The 24,130-nt window shown below is 37.9% G+C and overlaps 1 protein-coding gene across 2 annotated transcripts in view; it reads left to right on the top strand.

Annotated features, from left to right (window-relative positions):
* Positions 1 to 24,130, top strand: part of PKHD1 (PKHD1 ciliary IPT domain containing fibrocystin/polyductin) — a 473,171-nt gene that overhangs the window by 204,088 nt on the left and 244,953 nt on the right. For both annotated transcript variants that reach the window (XR_009263031.1, XM_058734233.1), the window contains exons 43-47: positions 1,443 to 1,555; positions 2,806 to 2,911; positions 7,577 to 7,711; positions 13,994 to 14,129; positions 16,634 to 16,880. Coding sequence is in view for 1 of the 2 variants with exons in the window: in XM_058734233.1 (XP_058590216.1) it covers positions 1,443 to 1,555; positions 2,806 to 2,911; positions 7,577 to 7,711; positions 13,994 to 14,129; positions 16,634 to 16,880 (737 nt within the window). In the remaining variant the exon portion in view is untranslated. The remainder of the gene's footprint in view (positions 1 to 1,442; positions 1,556 to 2,805; positions 2,912 to 7,576; positions 7,712 to 13,993; positions 14,130 to 16,633; positions 16,881 to 24,130) is intronic.

Below are 24,130 nucleotides of genomic sequence, written 5' to 3'. Positions count from 1 at the left end.
CTCTGTCTCTGTCTCTCTCTCTCTCTCTCCCCCTCCCCCTCTCTTTCTGTCCCTCTCTCTTCCTCTGCTCCTCTCCCTTGCTTGCATGTGTATTTACTGTCTCTAAAAAATTATAATAAAATAAACAAAATGTTGGAAACAAAGTAACCATTTTTGTGAACATTAGGTAGGCCAACCAAAAGACCTTTGTGTACAATAATAAACTCTTCAGGGAGTTAGTTTTCTTTTTTTTTTTTTTTTTAAATTTTTTTTTTCAACGTTTTTTATTTATTTTTGGGACAGAGAGAGACAGAGCATGAACGGGGGAGGGGCAGAGAGAGAGGGAGACACAGAAGCGGAAACAGGCTCCAGGCTCTGAGCCATCAGCCCAGAGCCTGACGCGGGGCTCGAACTCACGGACCGCGAGATCGTGACCTGGCTGAAGTCGGACGCTTAACCGACTGTGCCACCCAGGCGCCCCAGGGAGTTAGTTTTCTACTCCCTCTTAAATTATATTACACAGTGATGATTAAATTGTAGGTACATTATCGAGTTTGGAAAGATAATCCATTGTGTTCAATTTGATCAGAATTATAGCCCAAAACTCATATGGTCTAATGGAGAATTTAAGTTTTATATGAACATATAAAATACATCAAATTATTTAGATAGGAAATCGTATAAGGAAATATTAAGGTTGGGGCACCCGGGTGGCTCAGTTGGTTGAGCGTCTGACTTTGGTTTAGGTCATGAGCTCACAGCTTGTGAGTCTGAGCCCCACATCGTGCTCTGTGCTGACAGCTCGGAGCCTGGAGTCTGCTTCAGATTCTGTGTCCCTCTCTCGCTGTGCCCCTCCCTCGCTCATGCTCTGTCTCTCAAGAATAAATAATAATAATAAAAAAAATTAAAACAAAGAAATATTAAGGTGATTAATCTAGTGAATGTAAAGTACACTGAGGAGATTCAAGATGTGTTTGAGCTCAGACACCATGTCTCAGAACTAAGGCATAGTTAGTACAATCACTGGCCTTCATCCCATAGCCAAATCTTTGATTTGTTCAAAGGATTGGAGAGGATGCTTTGTGTAGACTTGGCTTTAAGGTACGCCTTTGCCCCTATATACTGTTGCGTACACCAAAGAGGAGGGCTTGGATTGATGACAAAGTAAGATTCCCTGTATGGAAGATTACAAGAACATTTTAACATGAGATATCACATATTAAGGTTGGCAAATTACAGTTGAGCTGAGCTGTGTGGGGGAAGAAAAATGAGAGTATTTCTGATCCCTGAGGTGAGGCAGGGTTGGGGGAAAGATGGCGGTGTGTGAAGAGTAAATGGAAGTATGAATATACCTCAACAGAAAGTAAATAAAAAAGCAGAATATTCACATAGAAGAGTCTTTCTCTCTGGCAACTTCATTGTATCTGGAATAACTATTATTTAACTATCCTTAATTTCTGTAGGGAAACAGGGTGTATGTTGCTGGTTTGGGCTACTTTTTTCATCTTGTGACCAGCCAAGCATCACAATCTCCACTTCTCTCCTTCACTCAGAATATTGCACATTCTTGTACAAGGTAACCTTGGGGAAATTCATCTGTAATTTTGATGTAAGGGTAATAATTGAACATTTTTTTTTGTACAATGCTCTCAGAGAGGGTGTAATCTGGGGCATGCATGTAAGATTTGATGGACGTGCCTTTGTATGCATTTGGGATCATAAAAGTTTGGTATTGAAGGGAAGGAAGGTGACAGGGAAGTCACTTGAGAGGGCAGCAGGAAAGAGTGCATCTTTTGTGTCCAGAGGAGAATTTAGTAGAGAAGTTAAAGTTCCAAGTGATTAGGAGCAACCAGGAAGCAGGAGTGACTGGTCTCAGGAGCCCAGTGGGGTGAGGAGCCTTTGGGAAGAGGCTCTTTGCCTGTGACATGTACCCATTAATAGGGAAGGGGACTTGTTCAATATCTTTGGTACATGGAAGTAAGGTCTTCTGCTAAGAGCAAGATCTGGGAAGTATGTTGGAAACATGGGAAAAATTCAGACTTCAAAGTCAGGCCCTACTTCAAATTTTGTCTTTACTCCTAGAAAACTGGCTTGGTTGTTGTTGTTTATTTAAGAGTCAGGTCCCTCATTTATAAAATTTCAGATCTACACTGAAAGTTTGATGTGATCTTTAGAGATGACTCATATAATGTACATAAGAGAACACCTGGAATATAGTAGGAACTCAAAAATTGATAGCTATAAATAATTACAATGATAATAGTATAGGAATACTGCTATGATGGATAGTGATAGATGAGTGGAATAAGGATTAAGAACAATTGCTGTGTTATGTTGAAGGGCCAGCTGAAGATAGGATTAGCACATATGCCATGAATTTATCATGAAGATTATGACGTTTTACCAAGGAGCTGTCAGAAGCCCTGTAGTGTGAGCAAAGAAGGTACCCAGAATACTGTGAAAGTAGGACATTTCAAGGAGAAGAACAAAAGTTTGAGGGAGAACGGTTCTGGTGTTCACTTTCTAGAATGTTCTGATGGGCAAGGCACAGGTATCCACACCCCTAGGAAGGGTGAACCTAGAGAGAGACTGGGAGAACAGACTGGGATGGTGGCAGTCTTCATCTGCTGAGATTCAAGAGCAGGTGATAGAGGGTAACAGAGAGGAAAGACTGAGGGATGGGCAATGCTGGACTGGACAAGGGGTCAAGGATGTTATCTCTACTGTCCTTACTCATCACCTTCATTTTATATTTTCCAATGTGAAAAAGTGGGACATTTGAAACATGGAAAGTGGCTGATTTTCACTCTTTGTTTTGCTTTCGAGGTGTGGCCTCTTTGTATACCCTCAATTTCAGCCACCTTGGGATAATGGCAAGGGCCTCACCGTGTTCCAAAACTTCACGGTTTGGGGAAGTGCAGGTGGTGCCCAGGTAAGCTGTGTTAGTTTTTTATTAAATTGTCATTTGTTTTCTCATGGTGATTTATTATGCATCTCTATTTAAATGGGGATAGTATGGGAGCCACTGCAATATTATCATAGTTGTATGGGACAAACAGCATCATAGATGTGTGGAAAAGTTGTTGAATGAACGAATTCCTACTCAGGAAACCAGGGTCAAGTCATTTCCTCTACAGTGACTTTTCAGCAGCTCTACTAGAGAACAATAGAATTGTAGTGATAGAGATTTACAAGCAGGAGAGATCATAGAGGTCATCTGTTTCTTATCTCCCATGCCTATTTAGAGATAAAAATTAAGGCTCAGAAAGTAAAAGGATTCCCCAAACGTCACACAGCACCACCAGCTGCAGAATTCAGACCCCAAATGTTGTGCATTTGGTACCTTAATATCTTGAGTAATGCATGCTTCAGTCTTAAAAAAGTACTGTTCATCCCTGGAACATGAAAATTCCTGCTCAAAGTGTCATTCTTATTTTTATCAATGAGCCACATTTTCTTCTATTTTATTCAAAAGGGAAAAAGTTTGTGTTCAATCATTCACTTTTCATTACTTCAATAATTTCTGGTAAGGAAGCTTTGGATGCTCACTCTTAGCAGCAACTTGTAAAATTAGCCAGGGTCACCATTTGGTGCTACACAAAGAAAATTATATACACTTGATCTCTGTCATTTAGCAATCTGGAGCCTAAAATACGTAGATGAAGCAATATGTTTACAGGGCACTCAGGAAATAGAATAAAAACATATAGTTAAGTTACATTAAGAAAGTTAGACATTAATTTCACATATCCAACAAGAGGAAGACAACTGTGGATGGGGAAAGCCCAAAAATGTGTAATTAGGGTAGCTAACAGGAAGAATCCCAACTGCCTTTAGTGTTTTGTTCTTCTTGAATTTATACAGTACTTTGTTCCCATAAACATCATGAGTAAAGGGGTGACAAACCCAGTGGAAACATTGATTGAGTGGCCTCTTACACAGAGAAGCAATTCATGACTTGAAGAGAGTTATGCAATATCTCCATGCCCTTGCATAGCCTTATTTTAAAGGAAATAACCTAATAAAATGAGAATATTAGAAGGTGATCATGAAAGTCAGTTTTCTCAAATTCTGCAGTCAGAAATGCTAAACCCATAAAAACAAAAAACAAAAAAACAAAGAAACAAAAACACCCATATCCTTAAAGATGAAACTCTTGTGCACTCAAATTGAATTAATTAAAAAGTTCAAACAATGTGAATGCTTTTGTAATTTCACTTTTATGAGGAGAATAAAGTAAAATTAACATGATAGGGAATTTAAAAAGTGATTCCCACCAAAACAATCCTGCAAAAAAATAAGAGAGATTTACACTTCTTATATAAAAAATTACTATAAGGTAATAGTAATCAAGACAGTGTGGTATGGGCACAAAGAGAAATATGGATAAATGGAATAGAATTGAGAGCCCAGAAATAAATCCACCCAGTTGATTTTTGACAAGGATGCCAAGACCATTCAGTGGGGGAAACAATAGTCTTCTCAATAAATGGCACTGGAACAACTGGGTAGCCACACTGAAAAGAATGAAGTTGGATCCTTACCTCATACTATTTACAAAAGTTGACTCAATAATGGATCAAAAACAATGTTAGAACAGAAAGTATAAAAAAAATCTTAGACAAAAACAAAGGAATAAATCTTCATGATCTTGGGTTTAGCTAAAGATTCCTAGGTATGACTCCCAAACAAGCAACAAAAGAAAAATGGATAAGTTGGACTTTATCAAAATTAAACATTTTAGTGGTTCAAAGGACCTCATCAAAAAGTGAAAGCACAACCTATACAATGGGAGATGATATTTGCAAATGATATATCTGATAAGGGAATTGTGTATCTGGAATATATTAAGAACTCCTATAGCTCAACAGTAAAAAGACAACCCAATTAAAAAATGAGCAAAATATTTGAACGGACAATTCTCCAAAGAAGATATACATATGGTCAAAAGCATGTAAAAAGATGTTCAACATAATTAGTTATTAGAAAAATGTAAGTCAAAACCACAGTGAGATAGCACTTCACACCCACTGGGATGGCTAGAATCAAAATGATAACAAGTGTTGATGAAGATGTGGAGAAACTGGAACCTTCACACACTGTCGATGAGAATTTAAAATGGTCTAGATGCTTCAGAAACCAGTATGGCAGTTCCTCAAATTGTTACACATAAAGATATGTGTATGATATGATCTATCTACTCCTAGGTATATAAGGGAAATAAAACATAGATCCACAGAGAGACTTATACCCAAATGCCTACAGCAGCATTATTCATAATAGTCAAATGGTGAAAAAAACTCAAATATTCAACATTGGACAAATGGATAAATATAGCGTGGTGTATCAGTAGAATGGAATATTATTGAGCCAGAAAAAATGAAATGAAGTGCTGTTATATGCTACAACATGAGTGAACTTATGGAAACATTATGCTCAGTGAAAGTAGCCAAGTCCTACCTATGTGATGTTAGGCAAATCCCATTATTTTTTCTTCATAAAGTGGAAAGAGCAATCATACCTAAAGGATAAATTTGTGTTGAGAGTTAAATAGGTGCCCATAAGGATGCCTGGATCTTTGTGTTTACATAGTAGCAGCCCTTATTCTTACCATTGTTAGTGAATAGGAGTAGATAGTGATAGATCAATGTTAACAGTGATGTCTCTGGAAATTTTACATTGATAAATACCTTCTGCATCCAATAAAAATACATTGTGTTCACATTTCGTAAACTTACGTTATTAGGTATATCTGACTATATTCTGGTCATTAGACATAAGTGTCATGTATACAGATACTTGAACAGAAGATTCCATTGGGTAAAATTTCAATTGTGTATAAACATAGATTCATATTTATTTGATGACATTGATATTGATATTTTCTCATTTAATGATCTTAATAACCTTGGGGGGAACTGTGCCATTACTAGAGATCCCTTTCTCTCTCCCTCTCTCCCTCCCTCTCTCCCTTTCTCCCTCTCTCCCTCTCTCCCTCCCTGCCTCCCTCCCTCCCTCCATCTCTCTCTCTCTCTCTCACTCCCTCTCCCTCTCACTCTCGAGAGAGGAAAAGAGAGAGAGGGAGAGTGAAAGGGAGAGCACTAATGTCATACAGCTAAGAATTGCTGGATTCCAACTCAATGTGACCTTTGAACATATATGTTAATAAGAGTTGAGGGGCGCCTGGGTGGCGCAGTCGGTTAAACGTCCGACTTCAGCCAGGTCACGATCTCACGGTCCGTGAGTTCGAGCCCCGCGTCAGGCTCTGGGCTGATGGCTCGGAGCCTGGAGCCTGTTTCCGATTCTGTGTCTCCCTCTCTCTCTGCCCCTCCCCCGTTCATGCTCTGTCTCTCTCTGTCCCAAAAATAAATAAAAAATGTTGAAAAAAAAATTTTTAAAAATAAGAGTTGAGAAGAATATCCTTTCCTCACCATGTCTCATAAATGCAAAGTGATTCTTTTAGAAGAGAGAGAGAGATGAAAGCACTTTCTGAAAGGTGTATTCACACAACAAATAGATGATTTTTGCTACTGTGTGTTGGTTTTCTTTTAAAATCACCAGGTTCTCTAGCTAATGTGAGGTGTTAGCTGTTTTTAAATATGAGTATATTTGCCAGATCTTGGGCTGATGCTTGTAAATAGGTCACAATTCTTACCAAGTTAACAGTTTAGATTATACTTATTTTGTTTAAATAAACCTTCGTGTCTTCAAAGATGTATCATTTTGTAAAAGCTGTTGGCTTATACATAATGGGATATGCAAGCTATTTGTTTCATGAAAATTCAAGCTTAAAGACCGATTGACAAGTAGAAGCACGATACTATGATAAATCAAGGCTACTTTGGCCTTAATAGGAAACTTCCACGTGAAGGTATGAATGTAAATATGATGCTATTTAATAAAGAAATAAATGCTGTGTTAGGTAATTTGCTAGTCCAGACCTCCACCTTGATTTTGAAGATGGTTGAATTGAAGTCCAGGAAAAGTTCAATGTCTTGCCTGAGATCATATAGTTAGTTAATATCAGTGGTAGGTCAAAACCAAGAGCTCTGTCCTCCAAACTAGTGGGATTCTTTCAACTCTAACAAACTAATTTTGTTAATATTCAATCCCTATTTGGGCCCACTCACCCAAGTTGTCATAAATATATATGCCCATAGCACATTTTTAATCTGTAGTCATTTGGAATTACTGATTTCATAATTATATTTTTTATAATAATAGTAACATATACTACCATGAAGAAAATAGTAAGTATTTGAGTTCTTGGATGCTCTGTTTTTCTCCATTAATTTTGTGTGATTTGACAATTGCAAGTTTATTTTAGATAAGTGAAGAATTCACACTGACATTTTTAATGTAACAGTTATTACGAGGAGAAATGAAAAGTACAGAGGGGATGTTACCAAAAGGGACTAGTTAGTACTGACCTGACAGCAACTTTGGGATGTCTGTACAGATATTGATAGACAAAAGCTGCTTAAATGTGGTATAGCATGCTTATTTATACTTAATCAATAATTAAAGAAGCTATAGGAAGTCTGCAAGAAAAACCAAGCCTCAGACCTTTGCCATAACATATGCTGTTATTTTATAGATTTTTAGAAGTAGCAATCTTCACCTGAAAAACTTCCAAGTTTATTCATGCAGAGATTTTGGAATTGACATCTTGGAAAGTGATGCAAATACTTCAGTTACTGACAGCTTATTACTTGGTCATTTTGCCCACAAGGTAAGTGCCTTAGTGTAGTTGTTTTAGACTGTCTATCAAAACAGAATTGTTCATGCTCGGTTCCCTAGTGACCCAGGGTATGTAATTTTAATAGTATTCTTTAGTGAATCTTGGGTTTAATTGGTAGAGGTTAGAAGAACTTTTTATTTGTAACAGTGGTGGTATCTATGATGAAATTCAAATGTACACAAGGTTTTAACGTTATGAGTCCATATAAATCCTAAAAGCCATGAATAGCTTGCCAAATTCTTACTTGGTTGCAATTTAGCATTATTTTCACTGCAATTCAGTAATAAACCTAATGATTTTAGATTAATTTACCTTTACTTCACAAAGGTTATAGAATAGCAAAACTTCACATTTTCTCTTTGTATTGTAGTTTGCCATGTTTCAATATAAACATTTTGTTCATAGGGTCCTTATTGTTTTTATTTTATTTTATTTTTTTTAAATTTTTTTTTTCAACGTTTTTTATTTATTTTTGGGACAGAGAGAGACAGAGCATGAACGGGGGAGGGGCAGAGAGAGAGGGAGACACAGAACCGGAAGCAGGCTCCAGGCTCCGAGCCATCAGCCCAGAGCCTGACGCGGGGCTCGAACTCACGGATTGTGAGATCGTGACCTGGCTGAAGTCGGATGCTTAACCGACTGCGCCACCCAGGCGCCCCAGGTCCTTATTGTTTTTAGAGTGCCCCTCCTCACCAAAGAGGTAACATGAATTTATGTTGCATAGTATACTAGAGTACCTTAGATGATTCCCTAATACTTGCCTAAGCATGGGTTTCTACATGATAAATATCAGACTACAGATGACTTCTCTGCCACTGTATGACCAGGGTACCAGAATGTAGATGAGGCAAAACAAATTTCCCAGATGCAGAACTAGAAGTAGTAATTCCCCCTAAGGGAAGTCCAGGGTTGCCATTCGTCTTAGTAGGCTTCACACCTGTAATGGACCCCCTTAAATTCTTAAGAGAGTTCTAGAAAGAGCTACATGTATATTCATATCACATTGTCATAACAATCCTAGATGAAAGAGACCTACTGTACTTCTGGAAACAAAGGAAAGAACAAATTCTTTACTTTGGTTCTGAATACCCTGACCTATTGAAATTTAAATAAGTATAGCTCTTGGAGGCTATTGTATAGGTATAGATAAAAATATTAAGATTAATGGGGCGCCTGGGTGGCTTAGTCGGTTAAGCGTCCGACTTCAGCTCAGGTCACGATCTCACGGTCCATGAGTTCGAGCACCGCGTCGGGCTGATGGCTCAGAGCCTGGAGCCTGCTTCAGATTCTGTGTCTCCCTCTCTCTCTGACCCTCCCCCATTCATGCTCTGTCTCTCTCTGTCTCAAAAATAAATAAAACGTTAAAAAAATTTAAAAAAAATATTAAGATTAAAAAGATGATTTTCTTAAACTTCATTTTTTTTATGTTTAATTCTCGAAGTTAATTAAATATTTTTTGAACCATCATTTTCCGGAGGGAAATACCTGCCCATTTTTCCTTTTCTCTGAAAGGATTATCACCTTGAGAGATGAATCTTCTTTTTTGACTGCAGAATTTTCAAGAGAGGATGGAACCCAGATGTAGATTCTCTGATACCGGTAGATGAAAGGCCCTTAAATTCCTTGGAAATAACCTTAAAGAAGATGCCAAAACAAATGTCCATCAGGCTGAGTCAGTAACTGTCCTGGTAAATTAATGTCACAGCCTCTTAATTGATACTAAGTAGACATCATAATTTAGGGGAGAGTGATACAAACTAAGATACAAATTATGCCAAAAGGGTGTTTATCACGAGATAATAAAACATAATTCTGTCCTTGGGGTGTGATTCACCAGGAATGAAATGCAGCCTAGGGTCTCTCAGTTTTTAAAGAAAGTACAGGAGAAAAGTCCCTGAATAGATATTAAACAGCTTGTTCTAGAAGAGATCTAGATCCTGGTTAGGTACACAAAGCATAAAACCATGGAACTTTAGATCTAATTATCCCTTAGAAGTTGATCTAGTTAAAACTTATGAATTTACCGGTAAACAGATGGAGAATTTGAGAGGTCAAATGATAGCCCAGGATCTATGCCCAGTATTGTGGAGCTAGGATCACCAGCATACCCTCTTACCCTTGGTCAAATACTCTTTAAATCATACGTGGAAGATAGCTTTGGCAATGAGCATTGCCTACTCCAGTATTTCCTGTAGTATTTTTCATGCAAGGCTATTTCCAAGAGGGGGTCTGGGAAAAGCAAGATTCTTAGGTTAATTATAATTATCATATTCTGCTTACCATACACCCATCCCCTGAAATTTATATTCCATATTAACACTTAAAGGGCTCTGTGAAGTTATAGGGTTAAAAACAAAAAGAGGAAAATATCTATACATCTTTATGTAATGCAGTATTTCTCAGATTTATTTGGGAATCTCTTTATTGTCACATGAAACTGTGTCAGTTGTTAAAAAGAAAAAAAAAAGAGAGAAAAAAGGAGGACTGACCTGTCTGTGGTTGGGGAACTCTGATTTTAGCTTCTGTCTTCTGTGCCTGCCATTCCTTTAGGAATTTAGATTTGTGGCCTATCTATTCTTAGACCTTCCACCCACACCTAATTGGTGGCACGCCATTACCAGTGAGTCCTAGCCTAAAACAAACACTACTTTCTGGGAAACACTTTTTATTAAAAGAAATTATGTCTTGTAAGTATATTTGTGTGTATGTTGGTAACCTCCTGGTCAACACTACCTTTATATTGAGGTGGGTGGAATAGCTTGCAGGGAGGATGGCTTTATACAGAAGAACAAGAGATGTCTTCTATCACTGTGCTCCCCAGTATGACTGTATTTAATTTGTGTCAGTTTTCTTAACATCCTATTTCATTAGCATCCCCTTTCACTCTCAAAAGTGGCCTGATTTGGATGTAAATTATGGTCACCTGACTTTGGGAAGTATCTGTAGCTTGGTTATCTTCTCATTGTTATTGTAATTAATTTGAGCAGATGACAGTAGTTTAACATGTATCTTATTTAGGCAGATGCTGATGGGTGGCTTCATTCTTCCTCCTGTTTCTCTGGGGTTATTTCCTATTTTCACTTGCGGATTTGTCTTCCTTAATGTAGACCTTTCATTGTTCTGTTTCTCTACATTCTGTTGTAAGGCCCCTTCTCTTCTCAATGCACTTGCTCTCCCTGGGAAAAATCTCATTTTCTCTAGTAGTTTCAATTACTAGACATGCTGATGTCTCCCATATATTTGCACTTATTTCTACCATTTTACTTTGTGCTCCCACTTTGCAGTCAGTTTTCTTTTTTTTTTTTCCTACTTTTCAAACTTGATTTGTCTTGCATTGAAGGGTATCTTTTTTTTAATGTTTGCCTGTTTGAAAGTTACTCATTTTGTTTTGGTTATTTTAGTTATCGACCTTAAATTTTCAATAGGCCTGTTTGTCTTAATGAAGTCTAAATTACAACAACATCCTTAAACTTTGCCTAAACAATGAAATGACCTTATACTCTTTTAGCTTCTTTCTTCCTTCCCTTCTTGTATGCTATTTGTCTTTAGTATCTGTTCCACTTCTTAAAATAAATGTGTCATGGAAGCATAACATTTATAGAGAAAAGTGCACCAATCACAAGCAAAGAACTCGATAGATTTTTATAAAGCAAAAGCGATGGACATACCACCCAGATCAAGAAATAGAACATTATCTGTTCCTTTGAAGCCTCTTCATGGCTCCTCCCACCCAACCCCATTCCCCAGCTCCCTGGCCAAAGGGAAACCATTACTCAGACTTCTATAGGCATAGGTTAATTTGAAATCTGTTTTTGATCTTTATATAAATGGAATCATAGAGTAGGAACTCTTTTGTACCTGATTTCTTTGGCACAACATTATGTCTATGATATCCATTCATGTTTTTATATGTTTCAATAATTTGTACTTCCAATTGTTATGTTGTATTGCACTTCATGACTATACCACAGTTATTTATTTATTTATTTATTTGTTTATTTGTTTATAGAGCAAGGGCTGGGGAGGGTCACAGGGAGAGAGAGAGAGAGAGAGAGTCTTAAGCAACCTCCACATTCAGCACAGAGCCCAACACCAGGCTGGAACCCACTACCCTGGGATCATGATGTGAGCTGAAATTGAGAGTCAGATGCTCAAGAGACTGAGCCACCCAGGCACCCCTATACAACGGTTGCTATCGATGGACATTTGATTATTGCCAGTTTTCAGCTATTACCAGTAATGATTTCATGAACATTCTTCCGTATGTCTCTTGGTGTTCGTGTGCATGTACAATTGTAAAATTGCTGAGTCATGGGACATCCATTCAGTTTTAGCAAATAATGTGAAACAACAATCCTAAGTGTTTATACTTGCACCAGCAGTTTGGGAGAAGAGTGTCACAGATGCACCCTGAAATTTCTCCTGACCATCATCTTGGAGTTTTCCTGCATGTCTCCTTAATATTGGATCTCTTGTTCCTGATTCCCACATTTTCCTCCTTTGTGATTTAATTTCTTATTGTATTAGAACATAGCTGATAGTAAATTTCTTAACAAAGTGGGGGCTATGGAAGTAAATATTTTGAGTTACAAATGGAGACCCTCTTATTCCTAGGTTGTTGGTTATGGAATAGCAGTTTGCAGTTCATTTTACCTTGACAATTTGAAGGCAAAGCTCCACTGCCTTCCAGCTTCTAGTTTTGAGGTTGAGTAGTTTAAGATATTCTGATTCTTGGTCAGTTATATGTAACCTTTTAGTTTTTCTGCTTTGGAAGTTTTTGGAATCTTGTTCCTGGTATTATGTAGTTTCAGGATGATGTACCTTGTGTGGTTTTTCGTTGTAACCACTGTATTAGGGAACGGATGAGATTTTCCATTTAGAAAACCTATCTTTCCCATCTGAGTAGCTTTCTTAAGTCATTTCTTTGATAATTCTGTTCTCTTATTTTTCTTGTTTTCTTTTTTGAAAGAATTTTTATTTGGATATTGGACCTCCTCGGTTCTTTTTCTACTTTTCTTAATTTTCTCTCTGATTTGCCCACTGTCTTTTTATTCTGTTTTCAAGGATATTTCCTCAATTCTTTTCTATTGAATTGATTATTTCTGCTCTCCTGTTTTTGTTCTTTTTTTTTTTTTCTGAAAAATCCCTTTTTGGGCTTCTTCATGGCTATAATATAGTTATTTCTCTGCGGTTTTTTTGATAATGTTTAAATGTTCTTCTGATTTCTATACTGATGTTGTCTCCACTGGATTACTTTTCTTCTTTCTTTCTATCACTGTCTTTCATGGTGGAGACCCTCGACAAATGTCTGGTAATTCTCAGCATACAATTATTTTCAAGTGTTGAACAGTGAAACACTAACAACTTAATTAGACAGAGTTTGTTGAAGAGATTTTGTGGAGAATACTAGAAGCAGGTTTTTTTTTTTTTAGATTTTCTAATTTTAATTTTTAAATTAATATACAGTAAAACTATTTTTTTGATGTACCATTCTATGATTTTAAACATCTGTATACATTTGGGTAAACACTACCACCACCACCATAATCCAGATACAGAACAGTTGGTTCAACCCAACTTACTGTCTCAGGCTTCATCTTTGTGGCCACATCTTACTCTCAAGTCTAACCCCTGGGGATCTCTGATCTATTGTCTGTCACTATAGTTTTGTCTTTTCAAATGGAATCAGATAGTATGCAACCTTTGAGACTGGCTTCTTTCACTCCCAAATGCCTTCAGGATTTACCTAACTTGTTGCAAGAAGCAGGATTTTATTCCTTATTATTGCCGGGTAGTATTCCACTATATGGATGTACCACAATGTGTTTATCCATTCATTTGTATAAGGAAATTTGAGTTGTTCCCAGATTTGGTGATTACAAGTGGAACTATTATAATCATTTTTGTAAGGTTTTTGTGTGAATGTAAATTTTCATTTCTTAAAAGTAAATAAATACCTAGGGGTTGAATCGCTAGGTCATATGATAAGAGAATGTTTAACTTGATAAGAAAATGCAAACCCATATTCCATAGTTTTTATGGCCATGTGGAAGTTATCAGCACTGGGTATCATCACTATATTTTCTTTAATCATTCTAATATGTGGATAGTGCGTTCTACTGTGATCCTTTGTCATATCATGATTTGCAAATATTTTTTTTTCCATTCTATAGCTTGTCTTTTTATTCTCTTGTTTTTATTAACATATTACAAATTGTATTTCATGTGTCTACTTCACTTCCCGTCTTTTTTTTTCTTCTTTCCAAATCACAGGAAAGCCAGTGTATGTCAGCTGGGATCAAAACTCCCAAGAGATGGGAACTGATAATATCTAACACAACCTTTGTTAATTTTGATCTCACTGACTGTGTGTCCATCAGGACCTGTTCTGGCTGTTCCCAAGGACAAGGTAAGTTGTTTTAAGACATAAGACAGACAGTAAAGAAGGCCAACGTTCAAGTAATATGATAAATAGTGGCAAAACCTTTGTGACTCATCATTTCTTTCAATTATAAGATTGCATCAGTAGAAACTGCTTCTCTGATCTCCTAAAGGAAATCTCAGTGGTGGTCAGGTACTCCCACTATGACTCTTCTAGCTCTCCATTCTTTCCCTATGATGACATCTGTTGTACTTCGTCATTACGGTGCCCTGTCTCTGTTGGACTCAGAGCTTCATAAAGGCAGGGACCATGACCTCATGCTCAGAGGTTTGTCATTCATACCCAGAAGCTTGGTGTCTCAACGTCAGTTCATTGATTGAATATAAATGGAGTTGGGTGGATAGATATATAAACATAAACTAACACACATGCAGTCTTTCCCCAAAGAGCCAGAATGGAGTACTTTATGTTTTCAACTGCCCAAGGCTTGGTGTATACCTAAAGAGAACCATAGGAATTCTTGTTTACTTGTAAACCACATCTCTGAGGTAGTGAGAAATACCTTGGAGGACTCATGGGCCAAGGTGAAAAGAAGTCGAGAGCAATCTAGTTGATTTGATCATTGTAAACAGCCAAACCAAGTAATTCAAGTAAATATGCTCTTGTGGTTTGAATCACCAATTTAGATAATTGTTTGTTTTTTTAATTAAATGAATAATCAGCAAGTCTCCACTTTACTTTTTTTTCTGTATAGGCAGAGTCAAAGACTGTTTTTATTTGGGTGGCATCTGAGTTTAAGATTATAGAAATAATAATAGGAATAAAAAATGCCTTATGGCATTCACTTCAAATTAAAATCCCTCACTTCTTTAATAGCTTTACTGTTTCATATCATTCACGGGACACTAAAGAAAAACACACTACTTAGGACCTCGAATGTCTGCTCACTGGATGATCTGGGCTAAGCCATCTCTTTCATTTGCTTAAAAACTGTGCATTCCAGTTCTGTCTGAGGAACTGGGGTGTATGAAGATGAAAAATACATAATTCTTCTCTTCCAGGAGCTCTTGATCTAGGTACAAAAATAAATGTTAAGCAGGTCACTGTAGTTAAGTGTGATGAGTACAGTCCTAGAGGACTAAACAATGTCAGTGAAGGGAGCAAGAAAGGGATCAGGCAAGATATCATAAAGTTGCTCTTGAGCAGAGTTTTGAAACATGAATACAATTTACAAGGGAGAGATAGGCAGAGAAAACTTTCTAGAAATTAGGAACAGCATATATAAAAATTTAAACTCCAATAGGACTGAATTGTAGACCTGTGGGTGGTTGTGGTATTGGATGAACTATAGAAATTGCAAGAGGTAGAATCATGGAGTCATTTTTTTTTAATGTTTATTTAGTGTTGAGAGAAAACAAGTGGGGGAGAGGCAGAGAGAGAGGGAGACAGAGAATCCCAAGCAGTCTGTGAACAGTCAGCCCAGAGCCCAATGTGGGGCTCTATCTCATGAACCATGAGATCATGACCTGAGCTAAAATCAAGAATCAGACGTTTAACTGACTCAGCCACCCAGGCACCCCAGAATCATTGAGTCTTGAATGCATGACTTAACTCACTGCATGGATTCTACTGGGATGCAGACTGAAAACATCTGGGCCACTAATTATTTGTATCTTTTTCTTTTTTCTTTTCCTTTTTGTGTATTTATGATGTACATAACAAAAATATAGTAGCATATGTACTGAGACTCGTGTGCTGAGTTTTTACATTTTAATGAAAGGGGTATGGGAATTAGAAAGCCAGTCAGCTGGATCAGCAGCACTACTGATGAATCACATGGAGGCGGGGTGAGGGAAACACGCAACAAGTGTCGCCCTGCCACTAATACTTAAAAAGGTGCTACTATTAATATTTACCCACATGATTGATTGAATGTTGAGGGTATGTTTAAAATATGAGGTTCATAAGAGATAGGGGCAGACTCCCTAGAAGAACTAGAGGAGAAAGATTAAAGACTGAACCACAGCACCTTTACAGTCAGTAACTAGTAAATTAGTCATCTGCGTCTCTATTTCCCACTGTACCAGTTTCTCATCCTTGGCACTATTGGTATTTTAGGTGGGATAATTTTTTGTTGTGGGGACTGTCCTGTGCAGTGAGGATATTTAACAGCGTCCTTGCCTCTCCACCCACCACATGCCATCTACCCACCTGTGGGTAGCCAAAAATGATTATTAATAGTGCCAAGTGTCCCCTGGAGGGCAAATCCTGGTTGAGAATCACTGCCCCAGGATACAGGCTGCGTGAAGGCATTGCTAATACTGATCTTGTTCCCGTCTGTGTCTCTAGCACATACCACAAAGCCTGGAATATGGTAAACACTCAGTGGATTTTTCTTGAATAAATAAGTGAATCATAACTCTATAAATATGCAGTTTAAAGTGCTAAAACATCCTAGTGAATTCAGCTGCCATTTCTTACAACAGTCTTTTGTGCCACGTGTAACAGCCTTTCTGTCTTCCAATTTATAGGTGGATTTCCTGTGAAGACCAACCAGTTGAAATTTATAAACTCTCCAAATTTAGTAGCATTTCCATTTCCTTATTCAGCAATTTTGGAAGATGTGGATGGGTCTCTGTCTGGGAGAAATAGAAGTCATATTCTTGCTTCTATGGAAACCCTTCCAGCTTCTTGTTTGGTCAACGCAAGCTTCAGTCAGATTGTTCATGGCAGTGTCTGTGGGGAAGATGTTCACTTTCATCGTATGTCTATTGGTTTGTAAGTTGAATTAACCATACTGATCAGCTTGCCAGTGAGCATATCATTCAGGCTGTTGGGGTTGGGGCTGTTTATTGAAGGGATATTGTTTTCTATATCCTATTGAAAATATTTAGTTAGATAAAAATGATATGGGAATACGCTTGACAGCTGTCAAATCATAAGTTTATGGTAGTTTGAGGCTTATTCAAATGACAGCTAACTTTCAATATTAGTGGACCAGATCACTTAGCCCATGACCTCTTATTGACATTTTGAGCTAATGGCATCTTCTTAAAAAGACTTGGAACCAACAGAGAATTTGAAAAGTAATTTTTTAACTTTGCAGTGGTATTTTATTTTATTTTTTTATTTTTTGAAAAATTTATATTTTTTAATTTAAATCCAAGTTAGTTAACATGTAGTATAATAAAGACTTTAGGAATAGAATTTTAGTGATTCATCACTTACATATAACACCCAGTGCTCATCCCAGCAAGTGTCCTTCTTAATGCCCCTCATACCTTTAGCCCTTTCCCATACCCAACACCTTGCCAGCAACCCTCAGTTTGTTCTCTGTGTATATGAATCTCTTATGGTTTTTCCCTCTCTCTGTTTTTTTTTTTTTTTTAAATTTTTTTTTTTTTTTCAACGTTTATTTATTTTTGGGACAGAGAGAGACAGAGCATGAATGGGGGAGGGGCAGAGAGCGAGGGAGACACAGAATCGGAAACAGGCTCCAGGCTCTGAGCCATCAGCCCAGAGCCTGACGCGGGGCTCGAACTCACGGACCGCGAGATCGTGACCTGGCTGAAGTCGGACGCCCAACCGACTGCGCCACCCAGGCGCCCCCCCTCTCTCTGTTTTTATATGATTTTTGCTTCACTTCCCTTATGTTCATCTGTTTTGTAACTTAAATTCCACATATGAGTGAAATCATATTTGTCTCTCTGACTTATTTAGCTTAGCATAATACACTCTAGTTCTATCCACCTTGTGCAAATGACAACATTTCATTCTTTTTGATTGCTGAGTAATATCCCATTGTATATATATCTACCACATCTTTATCCATTCATCAGTCAATGGACATTTGTGCTCTTTCCATATTTTGGCTATTGTCAATAGTGCTGCTGTAAACATTAGGGTGCATGTACCCCTTTGAATCAGCATTTTGTATCCTTTGGATAAATACCTAGTAGTGTAATTGCTGGGTCATAGGGTAGTTCTATTTTTAAGTTTTTGTTGAACCTCCATACCATTTTCCAGAATGGCTGCACCAGTTTGTATTCCTACCAATAGTGCAAAAATGTTCCTCTTTCTCTGCATTCTTGCCAACATCTCTTGTTGTCTGAGTTGTTAATTTTAGCCATTTTGGCAGGTGTAAGGTGGTATCTCATTGTGGTTTTGATTTGTATTTCCCTGATGATGAGTGATGCTGAGCATTTTTTTCATGTGTCTGTTGGCCATCTGGATGTCTTTGGAAAATTGTCTATTCATGTCTTTTGCCCATTTCTTCACTGGATTATTTGTTTCTTGGGTGTTGAGTTTGATAAGTTCTTTATAGATTTTGGATACTAACCCTTTATCTGATTTGTCATTTGCAACCATCTTCTCCCATCCCGTTGGTTGCCTTTTAGTTTTGCTGATTGTTTCCTTCACAGTGCAAAAGTTTTTATCTGGATGAGGTCCCTATAGTTCATTTTTGCTTTTATTTCCTTTGCCTCTGGAGACATGTCGAGAAGTTGCTGTGGCCAAGATCAAAGAGGTTGTTTCCTGTTTTCTCCTCTAGGATTTTCATTGCTTCCTGTCTTACATTTAGGTCTTTCATTCATTTTGAGTTTATTTTTGTGTATGGTGTAAGAAACTGGCCCAGGGTCATTCTTCTGCATGTCATTGTCCAGTTTTCCGAGCATGATTTGCTGAAGAGACTGTCTTTTTTTCCATTGGATTTTATTTCCTGCTTTGTCAAAGAAAGATATTTAAATCATAAGTATTATTAAAAAATTCTTACAATGTCCATTCTCATTTATATACATGTCTCCCCAAGCTCTTTTTAAGTGTTCAGTATGCTCTGGGGAAGCAATTGATGATGCCTTCCTATTATTTGCAAAGTTGCTCCACTCCAGTTCATTTTCCTTGTTAATTTCATGAACTATTGGATTCGTACAATACATTTCCTATTAATATTGGAGCAAGGACTCCTTGGCTATGCTAGTCAAAGTACCATTAAGTCAGCAGCTAGGCTGTTTATAATGCATAATAGGATTGCTTCTGCCCTCTTTAATTTCCAGGTAATGATTGCTGAGTGTCTAGGGTTCTATCTTTTACCTATTTCAAATGCATTGCATATATTTAGCCACACTTCTTTCCTTCCATTGTTTTAAGTGTCCTAAGTGCATGAATATTAAGTCAAGTGATTCAGGCAGACCATGTTGGCATCTTATTTAAACAGGTAAACTCCACAGTAAGTGAATGCCATCACGACGGCACTAAGTCTGCATTTTGATTGCATATGGAATTAGTTTCCTGACATTCTCTTCTGGAAACCTTAGCAGTACAGTGCTAACAATGAATAGTCTTAAAATTCTCTGCTTTTGCCTTCTCGACTGTTTATTAGTTTATCAGATGTTAATGGGTCTAATTCTAGTGAGCACAATAGCAATGTGGAGAGATATATTTTTATTTCTAATCATTTCGTTTGTGCAGTGCATACTTCCTGTTTTCATTCTCAAGGATGCATCCTGAGTATTATTGTTAGTTTAGTGATTTTGCCAAAGATGTTTTTAATGAATGAGATTTATAAAAGTTAGTGATGTATTTTTTATATGCCTTTCTTTTCAAATGGGAAAATTAATAGATTTGTGTAGTTAAAAAGAGCATGATGTGTTTGTATATTTATTTGACTGTGTTTTTGATATTCCTTTTTTATGCCTTACTTTGAGAACTACTGGAGACTGTCTCTTGGAAAAGTGCTAAGCAGGGGAGTGGGAGATACAGACTTCCAGTTGTGGAATGAATAAGTCATGGGAATAAAAGGTATAGTACAGGGAACATAGTCAATGGTATTTTAATAGCCTTGTATGGTGGCAGATGGTAGCTACACTTGTGGTGGACATAATGCACAGAGTTGAATCACTATGTTATATATCTGAAACTAACGTAACATCGCATGCCAACTCTTTTCAAATAAAAAAAAACTTTAAAAATTGAAAAAGAAAGGTACTTAGTGATGTGATGTTAACAGGCTCTGCAGATATGATCTTGGCTAAGCATTTATTCTTGGAAATATTCAGGACAGGATGCTTAGGTGGTTACCTTAACAGTAGGTTATGATCCCAGCACTCAGGGACTGACAAGGTAAAAATGGTAATAATCCTGATATAGTATTATGAGTAGATTCAAAAGAGTCTTACTAAGATGAACGACTTGTCTTGGTTTATCTGGAGTTCTCCTGGTTGTAAAATAGAAAATCTCATGTCTCGGCCTTGAGGAATCCAGGATGATTGGCTACCCTCCTCCCTACACTTCTACTTAAAAATTTTCAGGTGCATGACAGGTCTATAGGCAAATGCCCAACTACCCCAAAATAGTCTCAGGGAAGTCTCAGAACACTCCCAATTATGAGTCTCTTGGAGCTAGTTTCCTTATCTCTAGGATAAGGAGACTGAATTCAATGATCTCTTGTGCTTTGCTAGTCAAAGTGCATCAGCATCACCTGGGAGCTCCTTAGACATGAGCCACCTCAGGTCCCACCACACACATCCTGAATCAGAATCACTAGGTGATTTTTATTAAAGTTTTAGGAGCACTGCTCTAAGGTCCTTCTATTTTCCTATGATTCTATCTCTAGCTATTTGTACTTAGTGACTTGATCTCTGTCCCAGAGCATTATAACCTCATTAGGAACATGTCAGAGCTAATGAGCAGTTTGAATTCAGCGTGGATACAAACTTTGCTGCATTTCATGGAGAAAGGATTAATTTGTTGTGCTATTTGCCCTGGAGCAAGCACCCTAAGAGTTGATTTACAAAGCTCCCACAGTCTTGATCTTTTGGGGTTGCATGTTGATGGAGATCTGATATGGCACAAGCACCCTGCTGTCTTCACTCTCAGCTCTTACCTCCCTCCCCCTGCAAGAGGTCCCCCCCACCCAAGGGCAGGGCGTGAGGCCTCTTGGAGTTGCATAAACAAGGCATCCATTCCCCTTTGCTAACAGCTAAGTGGCTGGAGTGTGATTTCTTCCTGGAAAGGCCCCCTCCATGGTCCAATTCCACTGTAAGTTTTTTGTTTGACATTGGAGACCTTGTATTTCTGTTTCTGTTTCTCACTACCTTATTTAGGTCTGATGTGTACTCATGTTTGTGGCACTTCCTTTTTTATCGTTTCCTCTGACTTGAACCATAACAGTTGAGTTGACAGAGATATATGCATATATTTGAAGTTGGTAATAATACTTTATAATCAGGGGAAGAAGAAATTCCCACCCTCTCCAAGGCAGAGTATAGTTTATGTTTTGTTAAAATGACAATGTGCTTCGTTCACATGACTGCTGCTTCTCTCTCTCACCAGTTGTAAAAACATGCTTTCTATAGGAGCCACAGATATTCTGGGTAGTGTTCTTTTCCCAGCTTCTATTACTTCAAGACTCATGCTATCAAACCCATCTTTCCTGAGAAAACAGGGATGGTGTTAGCCCCATTGTGTAAGTCAGGACCTCATTTCAGAAAAATAGGTCAGCAACTTTTTTTCTCCAGAGGTCCCATCATGATGATGTGTCTCACGTTGTTCTTGGATGTATTGCTTCCCCTACATTTAGATAGATGTTTTCTTCAGAATAGGGATAATTACATGGAACAAAGATAATTTTACCAAGAGTTTGTTGTGTGCTCCTTCCACATCTCCTTGATATAAGCTCTCCTCCCTGTCTCTTAAATGCTAACATTGGGGCACCTGGCTGGCTCAGTTGGTAGAGCTGGCAACTCTAGATCCCAGAGTTGTGAGTTCAAGTCCCATGTTGGTATAGAGATTACTTAAAAAAATAAATGTTAATGTTTGTTAGGTTCTGTGCGGCACTTTCCCTTCTTCTCAAGTTATACTTTTCCAAGGTGATCTGGGTTACTTTACCATTTCAGTTAAACATAGAGTGATGCTTCCAGACTTTTTTCCTCTAGTCTATACTGCTCTACTGAATTCCAGACCCATTTATCCAATTGCCCTGATGTTCTGCAGTGTCCAATGTTGTAGCCACTAGCCACAAATAGCTACGAAGCACTTAAAATGTGGCTAGTCCAATTGAGATGTACTGTAAGAGTAAATTATAATCCATATTTCTAAGATGTCAGAGAAAAAAACCAGAGATCTCAATAACTTGTTTATTTTTATTATGTTGAAATAGTATTTTGGATAGAGTAGGTTAAATATATTAAAATTAATTTCACCTGTTTCATTTTACTTTAAAATATTTTTTTAAGTTTATTTATTTATTTTTAGAGAGAGAGTACAAGTAGGGAAGGGCCAGAGAAAGAGGGACAGAGAGAGAATCCCAAGCAGGCTCCACACTAACAGCGTGAAGCCCGAGGTGGGGCTCGAACTCACGAACTGTGAAATCATGAAGTGAGCCAAAATCAGATGCTCAACTGACTGAGCCACCCAGGTGCCCTCATTTTACTTTTTTAATGTGGCTTCTATAAATTTAAGATTATACTTGTGCCTTGTGTTCATGGCTTCTATTATATTTCTATTGAGCAAAAATGCTTTAATGTTTCCACTAGAGTATATACTAGCCATCTCAAATTTGACTTGTTAGAACTGAATTTTTGTTCTTTATCCATAGATTGTTCCTCTCTGGATGTTGAGGCTTCCTGGGTGTTCAGGCAAATGCTTCAGTCATCTAAACCAGAAGCGTGGAGTCATCCTTGACTCATCTTTTACCTCATTTTTCACATACATCACCTGCCAAGTCCTGTCCATTTTATCTCTTAAAATAAAAAATCCCTCTTCAGTCTTTGTACTTCTCTCCATCCCAAGTTTCCCATTCTATTTCTCTCACCTATTGGATGACAACAGCCTGTTAGCTTTCTGTCTTGCTTTGACCTCATCCTTGAACTTTGTAAATGCAGATCTGGTCTTGCCATCCATTCATTCCTTTGCTTAGAACTTTTTAAGAGCTTCCAGTGCCTCTCAAAGACAATCCCACAGTGTTACTGTCTCACAGGTCCTTCATGACTTGCTCCCTGTTTATGGTTGTAGCATCATCGCTTAGTGCTTTGCCATCCCTTCCATACATCCCATGCCTCAGCCACGCTCAACTTCTCTGTGCCTTTCAGTTCATAAGGTTCAGTTTCTGTGAACTCAGCATGAAGGTTATTTTCTTGAGTAAGCTTCCCTGAGTTTCCTGAACAGGTTTTGGTATCCCTGCTGTGTGTTGGCTATCTATATTTGCTCTGCCCGATACTCAAAGGTCCTGTATAGCTCTATAAATTGTCCATCTCTTGTAGATGGTAAGCAGGGAAGGGATAGGGCTTAGCTGTTTCTTTGTTCAAATTACAGTGCCCAGTATCGTGCTGAACACATAGTGACTCAATAAAATTAGTATTTTTTTTTTAATTTTTTTTAACGTTTATTTATTTTTGGGACAGAGAGAGACAGAGCATGAACTGGGGAGGGGCAGAGAGAGAGGGAGACACAGAATCGGAAGCAGGCTCCAGGCTCTAAGCCATCAGCCCAGAGCCTGATGCGGGGCTCGAATTCGACTCGAACTCACGGACCGTGAGATCGTGACCTGAGCTGAAGTTGGACGCTTAACCAACTGAGCCACCCAGGCGCCCCTAAAATTAGTATTTAATAAATGAGTGTAAGTCAAAAAAATTATTGACTTCCCCAAATTTTCCTCTAATGTCCTTACTGTCCATTTCTCTGTTAGGACATGTTTATGAGGAGTTCATGGCACTCAACTTTTGTTTTGGAGACCCAAGTTTAAAATACTATCCTGTCTTTATTTCTAAACTCCTAGGAACATGTAATATTTAAGAATGTTCTTTTATAATGTCTTCTAGGCTTTTGCTTTCCTGAAGCTTTCAGTTGGCCAGATGATGCATTTCAACAGCTGATTCCTTCTTTTCTCTACCCCTACCCACCCCTACTGAATTAGTAGTTTGCCTGCAGTTGCAGCTGTTTTCTTTCCCTGGTGTTTTAGATGCATTGTTGTAATGGGGAGAATAGGAACTCAACCCTCACAATTACAATCTGGGAATTATTATTACTATTAG

The sequence above is a fragment of the Neofelis nebulosa genome, chromosome 6, assembly GCF_028018385.1.
Source record: "Neofelis nebulosa isolate mNeoNeb1 chromosome 6, mNeoNeb1.pri, whole genome shotgun sequence".
Classification (NCBI taxonomy): domain Eukaryota; kingdom Metazoa; phylum Chordata; class Mammalia; order Carnivora; family Felidae; genus Neofelis; species Neofelis nebulosa.
Note: the sequence above shows the minus strand (reverse complement) of the source record. Positions and strands in the feature narration are given on the sequence as shown.